This window comes from Megalops cyprinoides, chromosome 2 (genome assembly GCF_013368585.1).
Source record: "Megalops cyprinoides isolate fMegCyp1 chromosome 2, fMegCyp1.pri, whole genome shotgun sequence".
Lineage (NCBI taxonomy): Eukaryota > Metazoa > Chordata > Actinopteri > Elopiformes > Megalopidae > Megalops > Megalops cyprinoides.
In genome coordinates this window covers 45,266,868-45,285,288 of record NC_050584.1, presented here as the reverse complement: position 1 = coordinate 45,285,288, position 18,421 = coordinate 45,266,868, and the positions used below count along the sequence as shown (strand labels likewise).

Sequence of the window (18,421 nt, the reverse complement as noted above, 5' to 3'; positions counted from 1 at the left end):
AAGCTATGTTCATATATATGTTCAAAAGGAGATTTGTGGTAGGCCTAATTAGATGAGCCACTCTGACTTCCTTTGTTGCGGCTTGTGACTCTCCCTTCCCCTCTCACTGCTTCCCCTGGTTCTGATTTGTCAGTGTAGCTCTGAATGTTTTATAGATGTGCTGAAATATTGAGGCCCTCCTGCTCGGGGTGTTTCGCAGAAACCCCAGTGGATTTCTCAGCACACAGGCCGACAGACACATACTAAAAATGTTACTTATTCGATTTTTAAAAATGTATGAGGCTTATTTACTGACCAATGGCAAGTGAACAGTTATGCCTTGTTGCGGTAATAATTTCTGCAGAGGTTTATGGTGATGCTTGGAAAGGCATAAAATGCTGTAGCTCATGAGTATAAGCTGCTGTGTTGAGTTATTTGTAAAAAGCAAAAAAAGATATTCTATTTTACAGCTTGGAGGAATATGGAAAACAAAAGAGACAGTATAGAAACTACATGAGTATAGTTAATGGATTTTGTAGGAAGCACAGTTCAGTTCATTTCTAAGAACTGTGTGGCAGTGTTATACATTTTTAATCATGGAAATTTCAGTCAGGCTGAATAAGTTTTCACCCCTTTGCTTGAAAGTCACAAAGATCACTACATTTGTTTTTGTTTCTTCATAATTAAAATATGTTAAATAGATCATGTTGCTAAACTTAAACCAGAATAACCCAAATCCAAGATTTATCTCTATCGTTTATAATGATGATATTAAATGGATGGTTTAGTGAAATACAAATATATAGCAAATATATAGCATAGTGTGCGTGTGCTTTGCCTGTAATAACTATTCTGTGTATATATACATACTCTGACGCATACTCTATGCCATCTGCTGAGATGTGTTCTAGCAGACAGCAGTCCATGACGCAGCTGCAGTAAAACCTGCAGTTGGTTTCAACCTTGAGATGACTGAGCTGTGCTGCTGCACTGTGCAGCTGGCCAGCTCACGCTCACCTAGTGCGGTTCTCCGACTGCGCAGGCCGGTCGCTTCATGTTGCTATGCAGAAACTGGGCTCTGCCCCACACCCAGCTCAGCTCTGATTGGCTGCGCACAGTGTAGAGGTGATGGTGGGCCTGAGCACCGCAGGCCAGGCAGAGTTGTGATGCTTCGCCCAATCTGAGTGGATCTCAGAGCTGCTTGATTGTGTGCCTGCTGGCTGTCGGTGTGAGAATAGCAGTGAGCTCTCTGGGGCCAGGAAGCTCTGAGAATGAGCAGAAGGGAGAGGAACTGCTGTCGTCTCCTGCTTTAGGTTTGATACGTCCTTCTTTAATGCTTCCTGCAGACTGTTCTTCAACCTGTAGTGAACTAAAGCAGATGGCATGCAACCCTCTTTGCTAACTTATTAAATTTAATGCTGAAACTGTTATGGCCTCAGGCACAATTTTGAAGGAAGAATCTACCTTTCATAGAATCTGTGAAAGTGTGATTTCATCTGATTGCATGCTGCTATATATTGTGACGATGGTTGACTTTTATTGCCACCCTCATGCAGTTCCCATTTACTCATGTATACAGTAGAGAGGGTCTCAGACAGACATCTGTCTAGTCCCATGTCTTTGTCTGAGAGGAAGTCTTTGGTCTTGGTCAAAATGGCAGCAGCAGCTCCTTGGGTTAGCATGGAAATGAAACTGAGATGAAAGGGTGTGTATACAGATATGACTCTTTTAGGGTTCCAAATGTGCAAATTAATGTGTTAAATGCAAATGTGTGTGAATTTTCAGCAGATGTGCCATGAAAAGGTTGAGAATGAGATGAGTGTGAGTGTGTGCCTGCAGCGTTTAGATTAGGCTATCAGTAACAGACAGCTCTCAGCAGCGCCACTTATGGTCTTGGCCTTGGATCTCAGTTTATTCACAGATGGTAGCTAGCAGTGTTATTGACTTTTCATATCAGCAAAAGGACACTGGTACTGCAAGTGCTGTGACTCTTTTCTGACTTTGGAACACATGCTCTTTTCTAAATATACTGAGCAGTTGGAGAAAATGGGAGTGTGAGAATATTTATTTTCATTTACTCACAGAATCTAATTCACCCTCAGCGTTATTTTGCATGGTAATTTTAAAATAGGATGATAATGCATTTAGGAGAGGAGAGGGTATCATTAAAGTAATACTACTTAATTTCCTATTGATTCTGTATCCATATCCATGCTGCATCATATAATTACCGACCCTGCAGTGTATAATTCTGTTTTATTGACTCTTTATACTAGAATCATTCTTTTGATCTTAAGATATTGTCCCAGTGTTTGGTTGGTGTTTCTGTCTTGGGGGGTATAAGTAGCATAGACTTACCACTGCCATTTGTTACCCATTGATGAAAACATGGATGGAATACAAAAGTAGCTGCAAACCATCAATGGGCTTTTGTTCGAATCCCACTGTAGACAAGCAAACTAGGGAGCTTGTTTGACTGACTGTCAAGTTATAAACAATGAAAAAATTAAATGCATATTTACTATAAAAGGTCATTTGAGTTTCATCATGATAAAAGGGGGAGTGTCAAACCTGGGACATCTCTCTCTCTCTTATTCTAGCCTAATGGCAGTGAAAAGCCAGCTATTCTGGAACCACAAAACATGTCAAACAATTCCATTTCTGAAGCGGCTGGAGACACGGGAAGCAAGGTAAGAACATACAGTGATCCTGTTCATTACCAGGTACTGTAGACTGTAGATCTGTAGACCTCTGACTCGTATAGACTTTCCTGTGGGATAATGCTACAATTGAAAGCCATCGTTTTTTTCCTCATTGCTCTATTATATTTGCTGGAACAAGGTGGAGATGGTGTTCTGGCTGCTTTCCATGCTGGCTACGAGGGACAGGGAGGAGATGTCCCGCACGCTGCTGGCCATGTCCAGTTCCCAGGACAGCTGCATTGCCATGCGCAAGTCGGGGTGCGTCCCCCTGCTGGTGCAGATCCTGCACGACAGTCCGGGAGGCATAGGGGAGGGGTCCGGGAACGGTGGGTGCAGCCGTGAGGCCCGGTCCCGCGCCAGCGCCGCCTTGCACAACATAGTGTACTCGCAGCCGGATGAGGGGCAGGCGCGGCGGGAGATGAGGGTGCTGCACGTGCTGGAGCAGATTCGCTCCCACTGCGAGAGCGGCTGGGACTGGATCGAGAACCATTTAGGGACTCCGTCACCCGGAGGCACCAAAACCACAGGTAAAAAGACATGGCTATGAAAGCATACCGCACTATTCTGGAATCAGGCAGACACAAATACTGATTGCTTGTTATCTGTGTCAACTGTATCATTTTTTTGAACGCGGGGACTTCTCAGGCATCCCAGAGCCACTGGAGCCTCAGATTTGCCAGGCCATGTGTGCTGTCATGAAGCTTTCATTTGAGGAAGAGTACCGACGGGCCATGAACGAACTGGGTGAGTGCCATCTGTCAGGTGCCCATTTCAGCTTCTTCACATAGTCATTAACTAAATGGCAGCAAGGAAAATTCTTGTTGTCTTAAGAATACATCTATATAAATAATTATATAAAATAACAATATTGGGTTGAAATGAGGATTCATTGCTGGTTATGTTTATATTTCATAATTGAACTATTCATAAATCAATTCACAATGTGGGCCAAGGGAAGTCGTTGTACAATTAAAAAACCTGTTCACACTGTGGCAGTTCAACCAAAGATATATATATATAGTCCTTTAAATCGGTATATAGTGCATATGAGTTTGTACACAAGCCCTAAACAATGTCTGTACCAATGTGGATGTGATCTTTGTCTGTCAGGGGGTCTTCAAGCAGTGGCAGAGCTACTGCAGCTAGACCAGGAGCTGTACGGAATGCAGAATGACCCTCTCAACATGGCACTGCGGCGATACGCTGGAATGGCACTCACCAACCTCACCTTTGGAGATGTGGTCAACAAGGTGGGGGCTAAGAATTATGAATAGACCTGTAGGGGAAGAGGCACCCATACATACCAGGCACACCAATACAACCACCGTTTCCATTTTAGTTATTAATCCAATGAAGTGGGTATGTCAGATTCCTGAAATTTTAAATTCCTGAATTCCTGAAACTTATGTTTGTTAGTTTTAGGTGTATAAATATGATTACAGGGGTCCATGATAACACTGTAAGTGCCCATGGCAGTGATATTTAGAGGTAGCAAAAATGACATTTTACCCATTAATTATGTCAGTCAGATTTCCCTCAATATATTTCGGAGCTAAAGTGTATTTTAATTTGTTTTTCCTTCAGGCTTCCCTCAGATATCTTATTGTTATTTGTCTACTATGTAATATCTTTTTTAAGGAAAATGGAATTTTCACCATATGTTTTTCTTTTGGCTGGCACTGAGTAATTTAATTTTTGAATGTAAAATCCAGTTTTATGTTGTAGATTGAAATCTTATGTGAATGTATGTATATACACACCTCTATATATCACGTCCTTTAAATCTATTTGATCTTGATTAACTTAAAGTTGCAGTTTCTGTAACACAGAACACAAAACACAGACTTCTGTACCACATTGGATGGCATATGTTCTTATTGATCATGTCTTTTTGAACATCTTTTCCTCAGGCCACTCTGTGCTCAAAGAAAAGCTGCCTGCAAGCAATTGTTGCTCAGCTTGCATCTGATAGTGAAGAACTGCATCAGGTATAGTGATGTTTTTAACATTTTCTCTATAAAATACTGCTGCAGTCATTGCATTTTGTTATTGTTTGGAAAAATCATGCTTGCTGAATACTTCAAAACAGCTACAATACTATTTATGACGCACAAAACACTCGCTAATCTGAAAAGGACACCGCCTACAGTCCAGTAATATGAAATAGTATTGTGAATAATCCTAAACATAATATGAAGAAATACACTTTAAAACATATCCAGAGTAAATATGGCTGGCTAACCTCTCTGCAGATAAGGCAATATGGCTACTAAATAACCAAGCCAAACATACTTAGTTGTCTGAGACCACATTGATAACACTACCATAATCATTGTACTACATTTAATCTTTATGACAATAGCATGTTAACTTGCAAGCTTGCTTTATGTACGTATATCTGTTGGCTGTCATTACTGTTTGTACCCTTAGAGATTACAACAGTAGAGTATGTAGCAATCAAACATCAAACCCTGACTTGGCATTTTTTGTTCCCAACATTTGCCTGAATAGTTCTAAACCATAAGATTTGAGTACTGTCTCAGGAGAAAGTATTAACATACCCAGCATTAAAGTTCTCCAGATTTTATTAGTTGAGGTCATTTAAATAAAAGCATAGTCATTTTACTGTAAATGCAGCAAATTATCTCTCCTGTTTTGTAGATTCTAAGGACAATTAACCTGTCTGTTCAATCTGCTCACAGGTAGTGTCTAGTATTCTGAGAAATTTATCCTGGCGAGCTGATATCAACAGCAAGAAGGCTCTGAGGGAAGTAGGAAGTGTGTCAGCACTGATCACCTGTGCACTTCAGGCCACTAAGGTGAGATCACACATTTCAATTATTATTATTATTATTCGTACATTAGTCAAAGCTCATATAGGCTTGATACATTGATGTTTCATTTACTACTTGCATTATGTTTTTGTCAACCATTAGAACTTGCTGTGAAAGCTATGAAAATTCTTTGAATGCATTGCAGGAATCAACCTTAAAGAGTCTGCTGAGTGCCTTGTGGAATTTGTCAGCACACAGCACTGAGAACAAGGTGGCAATTTGCTCTGTGGATGGGGCACTTGGTTTTCTGGTCAGCACTCTTACCTACAAATGCCAGACAAACTCCCTGGCCATCATTGAGAGTGGTGGTGGTATTCTGCGCAATGTGTCCAGCCTGGTGGCCACCCGTGAGGATTACAGGTAGCTATAATCTTTAACGTACACACTTAATCAAGTTCTGCAGAAAGAAGCAAAATAGAACACAATCATAATAAATTCTTTTGTAACTTTCATTCTTTTACAATGTAAACTAGTTATATGTGTGTTCTAAGGATTTCTTCTGGATACTTTTTTTGCACAGACAAGTCCTCAGAGACCACAACTGCCTTCAGACCCTTCTGCAGCACCTGCGGTCCCACAGCCTGACCATTGTGAGCAATGCTTGTGGGACACTCTGGAACCTGTCAGCCCGCAGTCCCAAAGATCAGGAGCTGCTGTGGGACCTTGGAGCAGTCAGCATGCTGCGTAACCTCATCCATTCTAAGCACAAAATGATAGCAATGGGGAGTGCTGCTGCCCTCCGGAACCTTCTCACCAATCGCCCTTTAAAATACAAGGACGCCGCTGTTATATCCCCTGGGTCCTGTATGCCATCCCTGTATATGAGAAAGCAGAAAGCCTTGGAGGCTGAGCTAGATGCAAAGAATTTGGCAGAAACTTTTCATTCGATTGAAAAACAAAGCCCCAAGCATCCAAACATCAACAAACCGCTGCGACACATTGAGAGTCTGGCGAAGGATTACGCCTCTGACTCTGGCTGTTTTGATGATGATGAGGCCCCCAACATCTCAAGCAGCCTCGACACAGGGAGCATCTCGATGCTTTCCATGTTTCTCAACAATTCCAATTTCCTCCAGGGTCAGACTCGCAAAAAGAGCAGTGAGCCTGAGCGAGATGTGGACCCACAGAAGGAGGATGATAAGAGGTCGACACTTCCTGATGATGAAGTGTCTGTCGCAGCAGAGGAACTGGCCAAAAAAATCACCAACACAGTGGCCAAGATCGACAAGCTGGTGGAAGACATTACCATGCAGACATCTTCAGAGGACAGCTTTAGCCTTAGCTCTGAGGATCATTTTGTAGACTGGCAATATGGGTCAGATGAGCTCCATGAAGCCAGAGCCAAGTCATGCTCCCCCTGTCGCCTTTCTGATACCAGCAGCTTTGCACGTAGAGAGCGTCTGAGCAGAGCCCATGCCCTCCTGCGCCTCAAAACAGCGTATACAAGCTTGTCTACAGACAGTCTGAACAGTGGCAGCACCAGTGACAGCTACGGTGGAACCAAGGACCAGATCCGACCCTCGGCGAGGCCAGCAACCGTACAGAGAAGGCCAAATAAACTGGATCTTAAAGTGGCTCAACAAGGATATCTCAACAACGAGTCTAACCATGTCCTCAATGAGACAAGTCAGGGAGAGGTGCCAGAGAGGGATTCAAAGGGCTGCAGAGAAATAGGGCCTGAGCTGAGCAGCACAGACACAGAAAGGGTTCAAGAGCCACCACCACCTACACCAGCTACTGCATCGACAAAAGTCTCATCTGAGGGTGGCATGTCCACTATCAAGCTGTCCCCTTCTTATCAACATGTCCCATTAATACAGAGTGTAGCAAAGTTTGGTGTGGCCAAGAATACCATCAATGTAGAGGCAGCTCAGGCAATGAGAAGGCAAGCCTGGGTGCCAACAGTAATGACTGGTGGGAGTATAACTAAGTTTTCCCCAATCAGTGGTGCAAGGAGCCCAACTCTGGGACAGATGGAGACTTTGCAAAAGTATTCTGTGGAAAATACACCTATCTGCTTCTCACGCTGTAGTTCTCTGTCCTCACTGTCTTCTGGAGATGGAGCTCTAGATGGGCAGAGTCAGAGTGAAAATGAGCTGGAGAGTGACTCATCTCTGGAGATTATTGAAGTGGATGAATGTGACCCGGTAAGGGGAGAAGAGCAGGATGAGACCTTGGCAGATCTAAGTGATAGTCAATTGCTGCTCACAGATCAGAAAACATTTGTAAGCAGTAACAGCCCCACATCTGAGCCAATTGAGATCCCCTGCTCTGTTAAACGAGAAAAGGTATTTCTCAGGGGGATTTCACCAGGCATACATGAAGACAGAACCCCATCTAGTTCCTCAGAGAACTATACCCATGAAACTCCACTTGTGATGAGCCGCTGTAGCTCTGTGAGCTCACTGGGTAGCTTTGAGTCCCCCTCAATAGCCAGCTCCATACAGAGTGACCCTTGCAGTGAGATGATCAGTGGGACCATCAGCCCAAGCGATCTCCCTGACAGTCCAGGGCAGACTATGCCACCAAGCCGCAGTAAAACCCCCTGCTGTGCCGACTCAAGCGGACAGGAGACACAGGCTGGAGGAGGGGGAGGACAGTGGGAAAGCAACTTACGCAAGTTCATGGAGATTGCTGATTTCAAGGAGAGGTTCAACCTACCTCCAGATCTGGACACTATGATCTACTTCACAGTGGAAAAACCCACAGAGAACTTCTCGTGTGCCTCTAGCCTGAGTGCCCTACCACTTCATGAGCACTACATCCAGAAGGATGTGGAGCTCAAGCTCATGCCACTGCTTCACCAGAAAGACAACAGCTCAACATTCACTGTGGCCCGTGGACAGCAAGAGGATGAAGGAGATGAGCATCTTTCCTACATGGACCAACAGGAGAGATACAGTGAGGGTAATTCAGATGATGACATAGAAATTCTCAAAGAGTGCATAAATTCAGCAATGCCCTCCAAATTTAGAAAAGTCAGAACCTCTCTGATGACTAGCCTATCCACTCAAGTACTCAACTCCCAAGCTCGAAAGTCTATGCAGTTGCCAGTTTACATGATACTTCCTAATAATACCAATCAGATGTGTTCTGTGGGAAAAACTGCAATGCAACCAAAGGACTTATATCATGATGATTCTTCCTTTACTGATTCAGCTGAAGGTACCCCTGTCAACTTCTCAAGCACCACATCCTTAAGTGATGAAACACTGCAGTACCCAGTGAAGGAAAATGGGTCAAAAGCCTGGCGGGTTAAGAGTATAGACAAACCAGAACTGATGGATCTAGAGGCAAAGAGAATCGAAGAACTCCGGGCTTTCTCCCGCATCCATAAACCTACAAAGGTAATCAGTCAGAATGACACATCAACTGACCAAATGAAAGGAGCAATTAGGGCTGTCATGGCTAAGCAAAGGTTTCAAAATCGGAATAAAGAATTAGTGGCAAAACTGCCACAACAAAGAAGCAGAGACCAGTCACCCAACCATCTAATCCAAAAGCAGGAGCAGAATCAGTCAAGGAGATTGCCACAGTTAGATCTGCCTGTCATAAAACAAAGCACAGAGATGTCCCAGAATCATAAAATACTCTATGGCAGCCAGGGTAACTTAGCATTCCAGTCCATGCGCCACCCAACACCCACAGAAGAAGCTATTTATTGCTTCTATGATGACCAGATGGACAAGAATGGGGAGGATGGAATGACAAAGACAGTGAGTCATCAAATGAAAGATAGTACCAGTAATATAGTGAGCCACAGTGCAAATAGCATGGATCAGGCTGCAAATACCCAGACGAGGCACAAAGGTAGTAATAAAGTTAAGCACAATTTAATTATGGATGAAACTCCTCCATGCTACTCTCTCAGTTCATCTCTCAGCTCGTTGAGTGATGCTGACCTTGAAGAACACCAAGGTAAATCTCAGCAAGTGTGGGTGAAAAACAGACATCATAATATGACATCCAGCCAGAGTCGTAATTCACCTCTGAGCAACCATAATCAATATGATGAAAACGGATCATCGAGCTCAGTCAGTCTAGATTCAGAGGATGACCTTCTGCAGAAATGCATAACTTCTGCTATGCCTAAGCAAAGGAGGAAACACTCTGGAAGAAGACGCAAGCTAGAGAGGAAACAGAAACTGAAGAACACTCAGAAATCCAGAGATGTCAGGAACTTGGAAAAAGACATGGAAAGTGATGACATGGCATCTGATAAAGACTCCGATCTCAACAGTGTTGAATGGAGAGCCATACAAGAGGGAGCCAATTCTATTGTTACAAGGCTGCAGGCTGCATCAAAGTCACAGGAGCATTCATCTGAGTCTGAATCTGTGTTCTCCTTTATGTCTGGTGTATCTGCAGGATCAAGCATTCTCCCCATACAGGGACAAGATGACAAACAGAAGTATCCTACAGAAAATAACAAGGGGAACAAAGCATTACAAGGTAGAAATTCACGGACACAGCTGGATTTTTCCCAGCGTAAGCCAGTTCCAAATTTGCCCGTTGTTTTCAGGGGTAGAACGGTGATCTACATGCCTAAGAAAGAAACAAGTATCTCCCAAAGGCCACCAACGAAGAAAGTGTCACCCAAGACAGAAACTCCAGTGAAGAATCCGGACCTAGCTCAACAGAGGTCTAGAAGCCTGCATAGATTAGGAAGACCTAATGAGCCGACTGAACTTTCTTTGCCTAAAAGAAGCTCAACACCACCTGCCAGAATACCAAAGAGCACATCATCTGGGTCATCTCAAAACTCCACACCATCCAGGCAGCCACAGAAGAAACTGACATCCCCCCCACAACCAAACAAGTGCAGTCATAGGAAAGATGTAAAGCCAGCAAACAGCCCATCTGATAAAAAAGGAAACCCCTCTCCCCCTTCAGCTCAGAAGCCTGTAAATACAAAATCGCCAGCTCACAAAAAGACCCAGAAATCACCTGTTAGAATACCTTTCATGCAGACCCAGTCCAGACAGTCCATTCCATCAAAGAATATATCACCTTTAGTTTCTAACCAGCCCTCTGGTGTCTGCAGACTAAACTCCCAGGTGTCAGGGAAAAAACCCATACCTACTAATCGTCTTGATTTAGTCCGCATGACTTCTGCCCATTCAAGCAGAGGTGAGTCAGACCGAAATGGTTTCCTGAGACAGCTGACTTTCATCAAGGAATCACCTGGTGTATCAAAACCTGAGGTTCCTTCCTCACGTTCTGTGCCTACCTCTCAGTGTGCCTCTCCCCGGAGAGCACGGCCGGGTGCCCCAGCAGTCTTTCTCTGCTCATCACGTTGCCAAGAGCTGAAGGCTGCTGCACAAGGACACAGACTAACACAAGCAAGGGGTCAGGGACAAGGGCGAGGGCAGGAACAGGGACTTCTAAGACAGAGCCTGACTCTCTCCAGAGCCAGTTCTAGTGACAGAGACCTTTCAGTGAGACGTCCTGCCAGAAGAACCAGCTCTGAGAGCCCTTGCAGGATACCTCAAAAGACAGTCCCAGGGGCTTGGCAACGAGAAGGAGATGCATTCAAGAGACACGCTTCATCCCCCAGCATTAACATTCTGAACAGGATCACCAGCCGGTCCTCTGTCCGTTCCTCATCTTCTGACTCAAGCGGACGAGCTAAGAGTGAGGAAGACACAAAGCAGAGACACCAGCAACCAGGATCTCATGTCAGTGGTAGAGGTACCTGGAGGAGGATTCGGGATGAAGACGTACCTCATATATTGAAAAGTACTCTGCCATCCTCTGCTTTGCCCCTTGTACCATCCCCTGATGGGCACAAACAAATAGGGCCACTGTTGGCAGGCAAACTGCCAACCATCTCACTGCCACCTCGAAAAACAAGTGACGCTACCGTTCAAACAGAGGACTTCCCTACAAACAAGACTAATTCAAGCACTTCACCCACCATTGAGCAGGTGCCTGTCCTATCAGAGGAGGCTGCCAAAATAGCGCTCCTAAGAAAGATAAACATGGCCTCTGGAACTAACCTCTACATGCAAGATGGAGATTCAGATGGATCCTACAAGAGCCACAGCACTGCCTCCACCTCAACCTCTCATTCCGTGGATGGGCACAATGGGGGCATTGGGCACTTTCGTCAGAGCTCTCCCAGCAAGGCTGTCAGAGTCACCCCTTTCAATTACATACCCAGCCCTATGGCCTGCTGCTTGCAAGATGTGCAGGTCCGAGCACCAAAACTCAATGAAAAGTCAGTAGAAAAACTTGAAGCTTAGCAACGTGTCTGCCACAGCATTCATACATGAAGTGGTATCTGTGGATTCAAACTGTGCTCCTGATAATGAAATAACTCAGGTGGTACTCTGATATAAGCAAAACATGACTCTTTTACCTCTGGGATTCAACCTTTCCTGTCTCATTGTGTCAAGAATTCTTTGTCCTTAATGGTTAATGTAGCATATAGAACCTTAAACCACCAGACTAGACTGGCAAATGACTTTTCATTCTTTCAAGTGGGATGTATGCATGAAACTATTTAGGACATCAGAGGAAGTTAAACAAAGGGGAATTTTATGAGACATCACCTAAAACCAGAAGTTATCTCATAACAATTGGATGTGCATCGTTTTTGGTACTTTTTATATCTGTATATAGACAATTGCCTGTTTGAAGTGTTGTGTACACGAGGGACCCAAAAAGGAAATGCTGTCTTCAGATTTCAGGATACTATTCAGCCTATCACCATAATTTTGGTGGGAGAAACTGCTCAATTATTTACAGAAAAAATATGCAAATCACTGGGTTACAGCCCAGCTAAGACTTGTCAGCTACATGTTTGAAAAAGACATAAATGTCACTGGAGATACTGAAAGATATGACTGTTGAACTATGAAAAATACCTAAAGCAAACATTCATGGTCACACTTGCTGAGCATAGCATTTGTTGCAACAAACCACATGTTAAGGTTTTGCCTTTTACCAGACTCCAGACTGTGAAAATTAGTCTGTCTTCACTTTTACACCAGTTACAGTATTATATGTACAAGTAGTCCACTACAAACTGTCTGCACTGGTGGAATTCTGTGTAACTGTCTTTATTTAGCAGTATTAATTCCTTGCAGATACAGTACTCTACAAGCTTCCCAGTGAGCAAAAATGACGCTATGTGCTGCTCTTGACCGCATGCCTCTCAACAACCCACGACCTGCACATACCTGTTAAAATTTTGTGGATCTTGGTTGAAGATTCTGTTCCTTTTGGAGAACAGAACAAGTAAACAGCTACTTTAACTCATTTCTAAAGCAACAAAGTTATTTTCAATCGTTATTGCTGAGCAAGCTTAATGACTATTTAATCCAACTGTATGGCTGTAAATACTTATGCTTATAGTATGATATGTTTAATATTAATGTGTTTGCCTTAGAATCAGGTAAGGTAAAGGTAATGAAGAGGGGAAGAAACTGGCTATTGTGGGACAATGAAGGGACAGCTTGCAGATTACTGGTGAATAGTAGCCACCTACCCAAAAAGTAGTACAGTCAACTCCTTATAACTGTCTATCAGATAAGTGCATTATTTGTTTTATTGCATAACATGCAGTTAGTCAGTCTGACTGTTCCTACTTCTGTTTTGGTAATACTCTGGTCCAATGCATAATGTCACTAAGAATTCCAAACATATGCAATCATCAGGAGTCAGCTATATTCGGTTGCAGAACTCAGTTTGGAAGATAGTTTTTTATGAATAAAGATTAGAAACCCTTCTTGAACCTGAAGCCTCCTTAAACAACACAGAAATTACTGTACTATTCAGTGAAGGATGAAAGATGACAAAGTATGCACAAGTGAAAAAAATCCGGTGATGTGTACTTGGTGTGTGCTTCAGCAGTCTATGTCTTTCCTCCATCACTGAACCTTGGATGCAGGGGGGAAAAACAGCTGCAATTAGCAAGTTACACTGACTGACATCCTGCTCTCAAATGGAGGTCTGTCGCTAGGTGTTCAAAACATCAGCAAATGATGTACTCATTTATCAAAAAATACAGAGCTCACAGCAGAGTTAACTTGTATTTTTACTAAAAAAGCTGTTGTTTTGTAGCACTTTTCTTAGCCAGATATCCTTTGACTCCCTTGTGGAGTTAGCTAGGTGGACAAGTGACTTCTGTATTCTTATTCTCTCAATTAAAACATAGATATGCAGCACAACTAGAAATGAGTAAGTCTGACAACATAAAAGCATCTTGTCCCTTCACTTTGGTCAAGCAACAGATGTGTGACATGATATAATCATATTGAAACACTTACTGGTTTGCATTCATTGAAAAATAAGGGAGCCCAAACTGTCATCAGCTTAACAGAAAATGGGTTCCACAGTGTTAGTTTCCTTCAAATTCTATTATATCCCTCTACATATGTACACAGCACAGACTTCCTTACATACAAAGCTTTTTTGTAATAAAATGTGAATAATTCCTTTACCCATATTCCCAGTTGCATTAAGGAAAGCTCAACATTTCAGTACTGAAATACTGAACTGGAAGTTTTGACTTGGATAAAATAAATGAATGGGGTACATTGTGTTACCAACAGGAAGTGCTGTGAGTTGCAGTATTGGGGAAAATACACTTTTTTATCTGTTACAATCCCCTTAATTTGAATAAAAAGGAAATGATGGTATTGAAAAGGTGTACAGTGTTCATAAAGGTGATGGGTAATGTACTGGATAATAAGCAAGGATTCACAAAATAAATGTTTTCATGAAAACAACAAAGTGTTTTATTTCCCTTATATAGCATGCCTTCAACATACTTACTCATTCTGTCATCCAGAAGTAAGCAAACAGCATACATCATAATGCTTTGATTTTTACAGACACTCTGTCACACATCCATATTGTCCTGTCACAACATCAAATTGGATGGACAGATCAATAACCACTTTTGCAGGGGGTGGTTTAAAAACTTGCTCAGCAGTTGATCTTGTATGACAGGATAAATGTCCATATTGCTGACCATTCCAGAGTTTTGCTCCCAGTTTTTTTCTAGCTGACACTACATCATCATTTTCAAATGTTATCAGAATGAATGTGCCAGTTATGCTCATTATCATATTTTGAACCTCTAGTTAATAATTCACAGGTGCGATGCTTTAATGACCTTCCACTGAGTATTCCATGGAGGCAGGAGTTTTCTTGATGACAGCTGTAATATTAAACTGGGAGGCTGAATGCTACCCAGTCAGAAAAAAAGACACAAAGTGAATACCTCGGCTGCTCTATTGAGTTCATGTACTCAGCTCTAGGGAGGAATGATACAATAGTCATATCAACCCTTTTAATGTATGGGGATGATTTACACCATAACAATTCAATGTGAATATAAGTATGAAAGGTTAAAAAAAAAAAAAAAAAAACAGTTCATGATTGACTAATAACTACACTTTTCACCTGGACACCTTCACAAGAAAGACATCCTCGTCAACACGGAGGTCCTCACAATGATTTCACCGAAAACATTCCAGTTAACAAACTGAAATAAATATGAAATAAACGAATATGTGATGCATGGCAAAGAAAATACCCCCATACTGTATATTTAGACTGGCAGACTAGTCAAAAACAGCTGACGCTACAACCAAATATTAAAAAAATAATGTTTTAAAGTGCATTATTTCAAGGCTTTATTTAGAATGTCTTTCAATACAAATGCCCCTGTAGTCAATATTTATAAGACAGGCAACTGCTGTATGACCAGCTCCATTTTAATTTTCTTTGAAACTAGAAGATGGAAATAAAACATAATTGGTGTTCTTATGCTGTCTGAAATGTTGAGGGGGGAAAGAAAGTAACTTGCTGAGCTTAGCAGCTAACAGTAGAAAAGAATCTGCTGATGTACAGGAAGATGATCAGCTGATATACAAGTTAAATACATAATTTAAATTGGAAATTTACTTTTGATCAAAACCACAATTTTCAGTTCCCATGGAAACACTAATAACTAGTTGTTGGCCAGCCTCTAAGGAGAAAAGATGGTTATTTTTATGTATCAAGTGACAACTACATGAAAATTGAATGAACAGTGGATTAACACGAGTATTTCCCATTTTATACTTTATTTGTAAAGAATGCACACGCATGTTATAATTGGGGTTTTTGCCACTGTCAACCAGTCAATCTCCTTACTAGCAGACTTCAGAAAATCTGTAATCATGCAAGGTCTACTGCATGCATTTGTTGAAATAAGACTCTGTAGAAATCTCAAATAAACTCCTTCCTTATGCAAAATTAAAGTAAACTCACATTAAATTATGGTGTTGAGAATATTATGAAAGACTCATTAGGCAAAGCTTCATATTTGTTTTTTTTTTTTCCAGTGGGATACCACCCCTCTCAATTTTGCTACCTTAGCGCATCACTTTTGTGTTAAAAAAAAGTTCTGAATAAAAGGTCAATAACGGAGGGTACAGAAAACCCCAATTTCCCCAAAAAGTTGTGACGGCACATCAAAGCGCTCTCCCCTTGACCTCTGCGACACTGTGCTGCAGCTCCTCTCCCGCGGCCCTCAGCTCCTCCCTCTGCCGCGCCAGCTGGCCACGCGCCTCCTGAAGCTTCTCGTTCAGCTCCAGGTACCGTCGGCTCTGCAGATACCGGCTTTCTACCTCGCTGTCCGTCGACCCCGCTTTCACATCTGAAAGGGAGAAGCCAACCACAAAAGATTTAGTGTTGGTGGAGAAGAAACACGCATACAATCTGATTGTTCAGACTTCGAAACTCTACAAAAACTCAAAAATGGAAGATGCCATGTACGCGTTTCCAGCTCATGAGGCGATGGCTTCGAAATAAACTGTGCCTACATTAAATATTACTTCATATAAACATGTTTAACATAGGCAAAGCAGACATTTTTATCTGTGTCTCAGGAGGTTAAAGATTTCAGTTCACTACATTACCATGTATCCTGGATCGATTACAGTGTGCCTCTTTGCCATAAATTCATGTTACGGAATGCCCGTGATCTGTACACCATTGTTTGGGCACTGAACACCCAAAAACTATTCTCTGAATTTAAATATCACTGATAATAACATTTTACTAATTCAGTTTGAGGGTTTAATATTCACCCATTTCATTCACCCCTTCATCTTTTTTTATCCAATTCATTTTACAGTTACAGATGTTCTAAAATATCTCAGTCATATTGGGTTTTACTACAGTCTTTTCAGGCTGCATGCCGTAGTACAAGAGGCGGTCATTCTAAACCAGGGAACTCTTCTCTATGACGTTGCAATGCTCGAGACCAGACAAAGCTAAAGATATATCCGCACTTGGAGAGGAGGGGTTGAGTACAAGGTAGCCAATGACACACAAATTAAGGAAAAACAGACTCAGCATCTGTGAAGAAAATAAACCTAATCTCAAATCCATCTCAAATACTTGAACCTAAATTTTAATGGCAAGTGAGTCATACATTTACTTTTGCTAATGATTTTGGGATGTAATGAACTTTTCTGTGGTAAAGCCTCAACACAGTTAGACTAACTAGCCAAGCATTGCATCATTTAGTACATTAGGTCAAAGTATTTTACCCCACAATTTTGCCCTTCGGAATTAGGTCATTACACTAAATATGACAAGGTTTTTTGCAGAGACTGGAAACGTCTGCTCGAACAGGAGCCGCAAGAGACAGAGCTGAGCGATATAGTTCGAGTTACCTTGGATGCCATCCTGCAGGATGCTGAAGACCGGATCATTCGGAAAAGCTCTGTTGATGTCTTCGAGAATCTGCTCAACGGACGGCGGGTCTGGTCGGGATGGAAGGATCACTCTCTTTTTGTTTTTAGACCCCATACTTGTCTTCATCCAAAGCGACGCTTTCTGGAATTTGTAGTAATGGTCATTCACAGCATTCCCGGCAATACTTTCGAAACCAATTACGTTAGGTACGAAATATCTTTAGGTAGTATCAAAGCTAAACGTTGTAATAGCTGATTCGATGGCAGGATGGCTTTTAATTAAATCATGTGCTTTAAAAACGTAACAGCGTGACAGTACAATTGCAAAAAGAAGTCTTGAAATCTCGACGCAGCATCTAAGCTCAGCATGCTAGCTAGGACAATTAATTATCCATTTTTGGCTGGCTAGCGTTTCGTATTCAGCTAGCATGTTAACACTAACCGTGAAAACCAATTGTTCATCTAACTCACAAGCTAACTAGACAACGAAAGTCCCCTTAATTAAAAGTACTTATCTACAAATTTCTCATTCACATTCAACTGAAAATATACAAATTGCAGGCAAGGCACAGCTTGCTAGCTGGGAGACAATAAAATCTTACCTTGTTATTTTATCACTTCACGATTCACTCGCCTTCTCTTAGATACCACCTCATCTTTTTGTCTATTGAACAACTCTAGCTTGCCACGACGCCATTTTTTCACTGGACTGACAGCACTGGGTTAAAACCTACATTCATGGAGCATACTGCCACCTATTGTGCTGGAGGATGGCAAAATTGTATAATGTAAATGCTATTTGCTATTTAAGCCTGTTGCTTCTGATCCATACTTATCAGAGTGGACTGTAGCAATATCCTGTTATTGCCACGCTAACCATCGAACAGAACAGTTTTAGCTTTTCAAAGACTTTGAAATCACTTGCTGAGGACTACGAACCGTTTAAATTGTGTTTTGATAAAAACAACCCTTGTCCCGTTGTGATTAGTGATGCTGCTGTAAAAATGAATGCACCAGCTTGTGTCATTACTCTGAATGAGGAGAAATGTGCAGTGTTGTGCACGAACGCGTTAACGAGCGCGTTCATTGAACGTGCTCATTTTTCCGGTGAACCGTGAACGTGAACGTATCCGTTTGCAACTAATGAACGCGAATTTGAGCTCGTTCAGGTCTGCGCGACATTCGGAATCCTTGGGTGTGTTAAAGT

The 18,421-nt window shown here is 42.1% G+C and overlaps 2 protein-coding genes across 2 annotated transcripts in view; one reads left to right on the top strand and one right to left on the bottom strand.

Annotated features, from left to right (window-relative positions):
• The window catches only part of apc2 (APC regulator of WNT signaling pathway 2), a 28,738-nt gene extending 14,525 nt beyond the window's left edge, over positions 1 to 14,213 (top strand). The window contains exons 8-15 of the mRNA XM_036520920.1: positions 2,580 to 2,669; positions 2,821 to 3,208; positions 3,327 to 3,425; positions 3,792 to 3,931; positions 4,592 to 4,669; positions 5,384 to 5,500; positions 5,661 to 5,875; positions 6,036 to 14,213. Coding sequence (XP_036376813.1) covers positions 2,580 to 2,669; positions 2,821 to 3,208; positions 3,327 to 3,425; positions 3,792 to 3,931; positions 4,592 to 4,669; positions 5,384 to 5,500; positions 5,661 to 5,875; positions 6,036 to 11,760 — 6,852 coding nt within the window. The 3' untranslated portion in view covers positions 11,761 to 14,213. The remainder of the gene's footprint in view (positions 1 to 2,579; positions 2,670 to 2,820; positions 3,209 to 3,326; positions 3,426 to 3,791; positions 3,932 to 4,591; positions 4,670 to 5,383; positions 5,501 to 5,660; positions 5,876 to 6,035) is intronic.
• Positions 14,214 to 14,271: 58 nt separating this feature from the next.
• c2h19orf25 (chromosome 2 C19orf25 homolog) lies at positions 14,272 to 17,923 on the bottom strand. Its single transcript, XM_036521420.1, has 3 exons — positions 17,817 to 17,923; positions 17,194 to 17,356; positions 14,272 to 16,169 (listed from the first exon to the last, which is right to left on the bottom strand). The coding sequence occupies exons 2-3, from the start codon at positions 17,339 to 17,341 to the stop codon at positions 15,985 to 15,987; spliced, it is 333 nt and encodes a 110-aa protein (XP_036377313.1). The 5' UTR covers positions 17,342 to 17,356; positions 17,817 to 17,923; the 3' UTR covers positions 14,272 to 15,984.
• Positions 17,924 to 18,421: the final 498 nt, after the last annotated feature.

What these genes read in the sequence shown, in the direction of transcription:
- c2h19orf25 (XM_036521420.1), bottom strand. Translation starts at nt 17,341, where the DNA reads ATGAAGACAAGTATGGGGTCTAAAAACAAAAAGAGAGTGATCCTTCCA. An exon ending in CCTGCAGGATGGCATCCAAG is followed by an intron (nt 16,170 to 17,193) that starts GTAACTCGAACT and finishes TCTCCCTTTCAG; the next exon opens with ATGTGAAAGCGGGGTCGACG.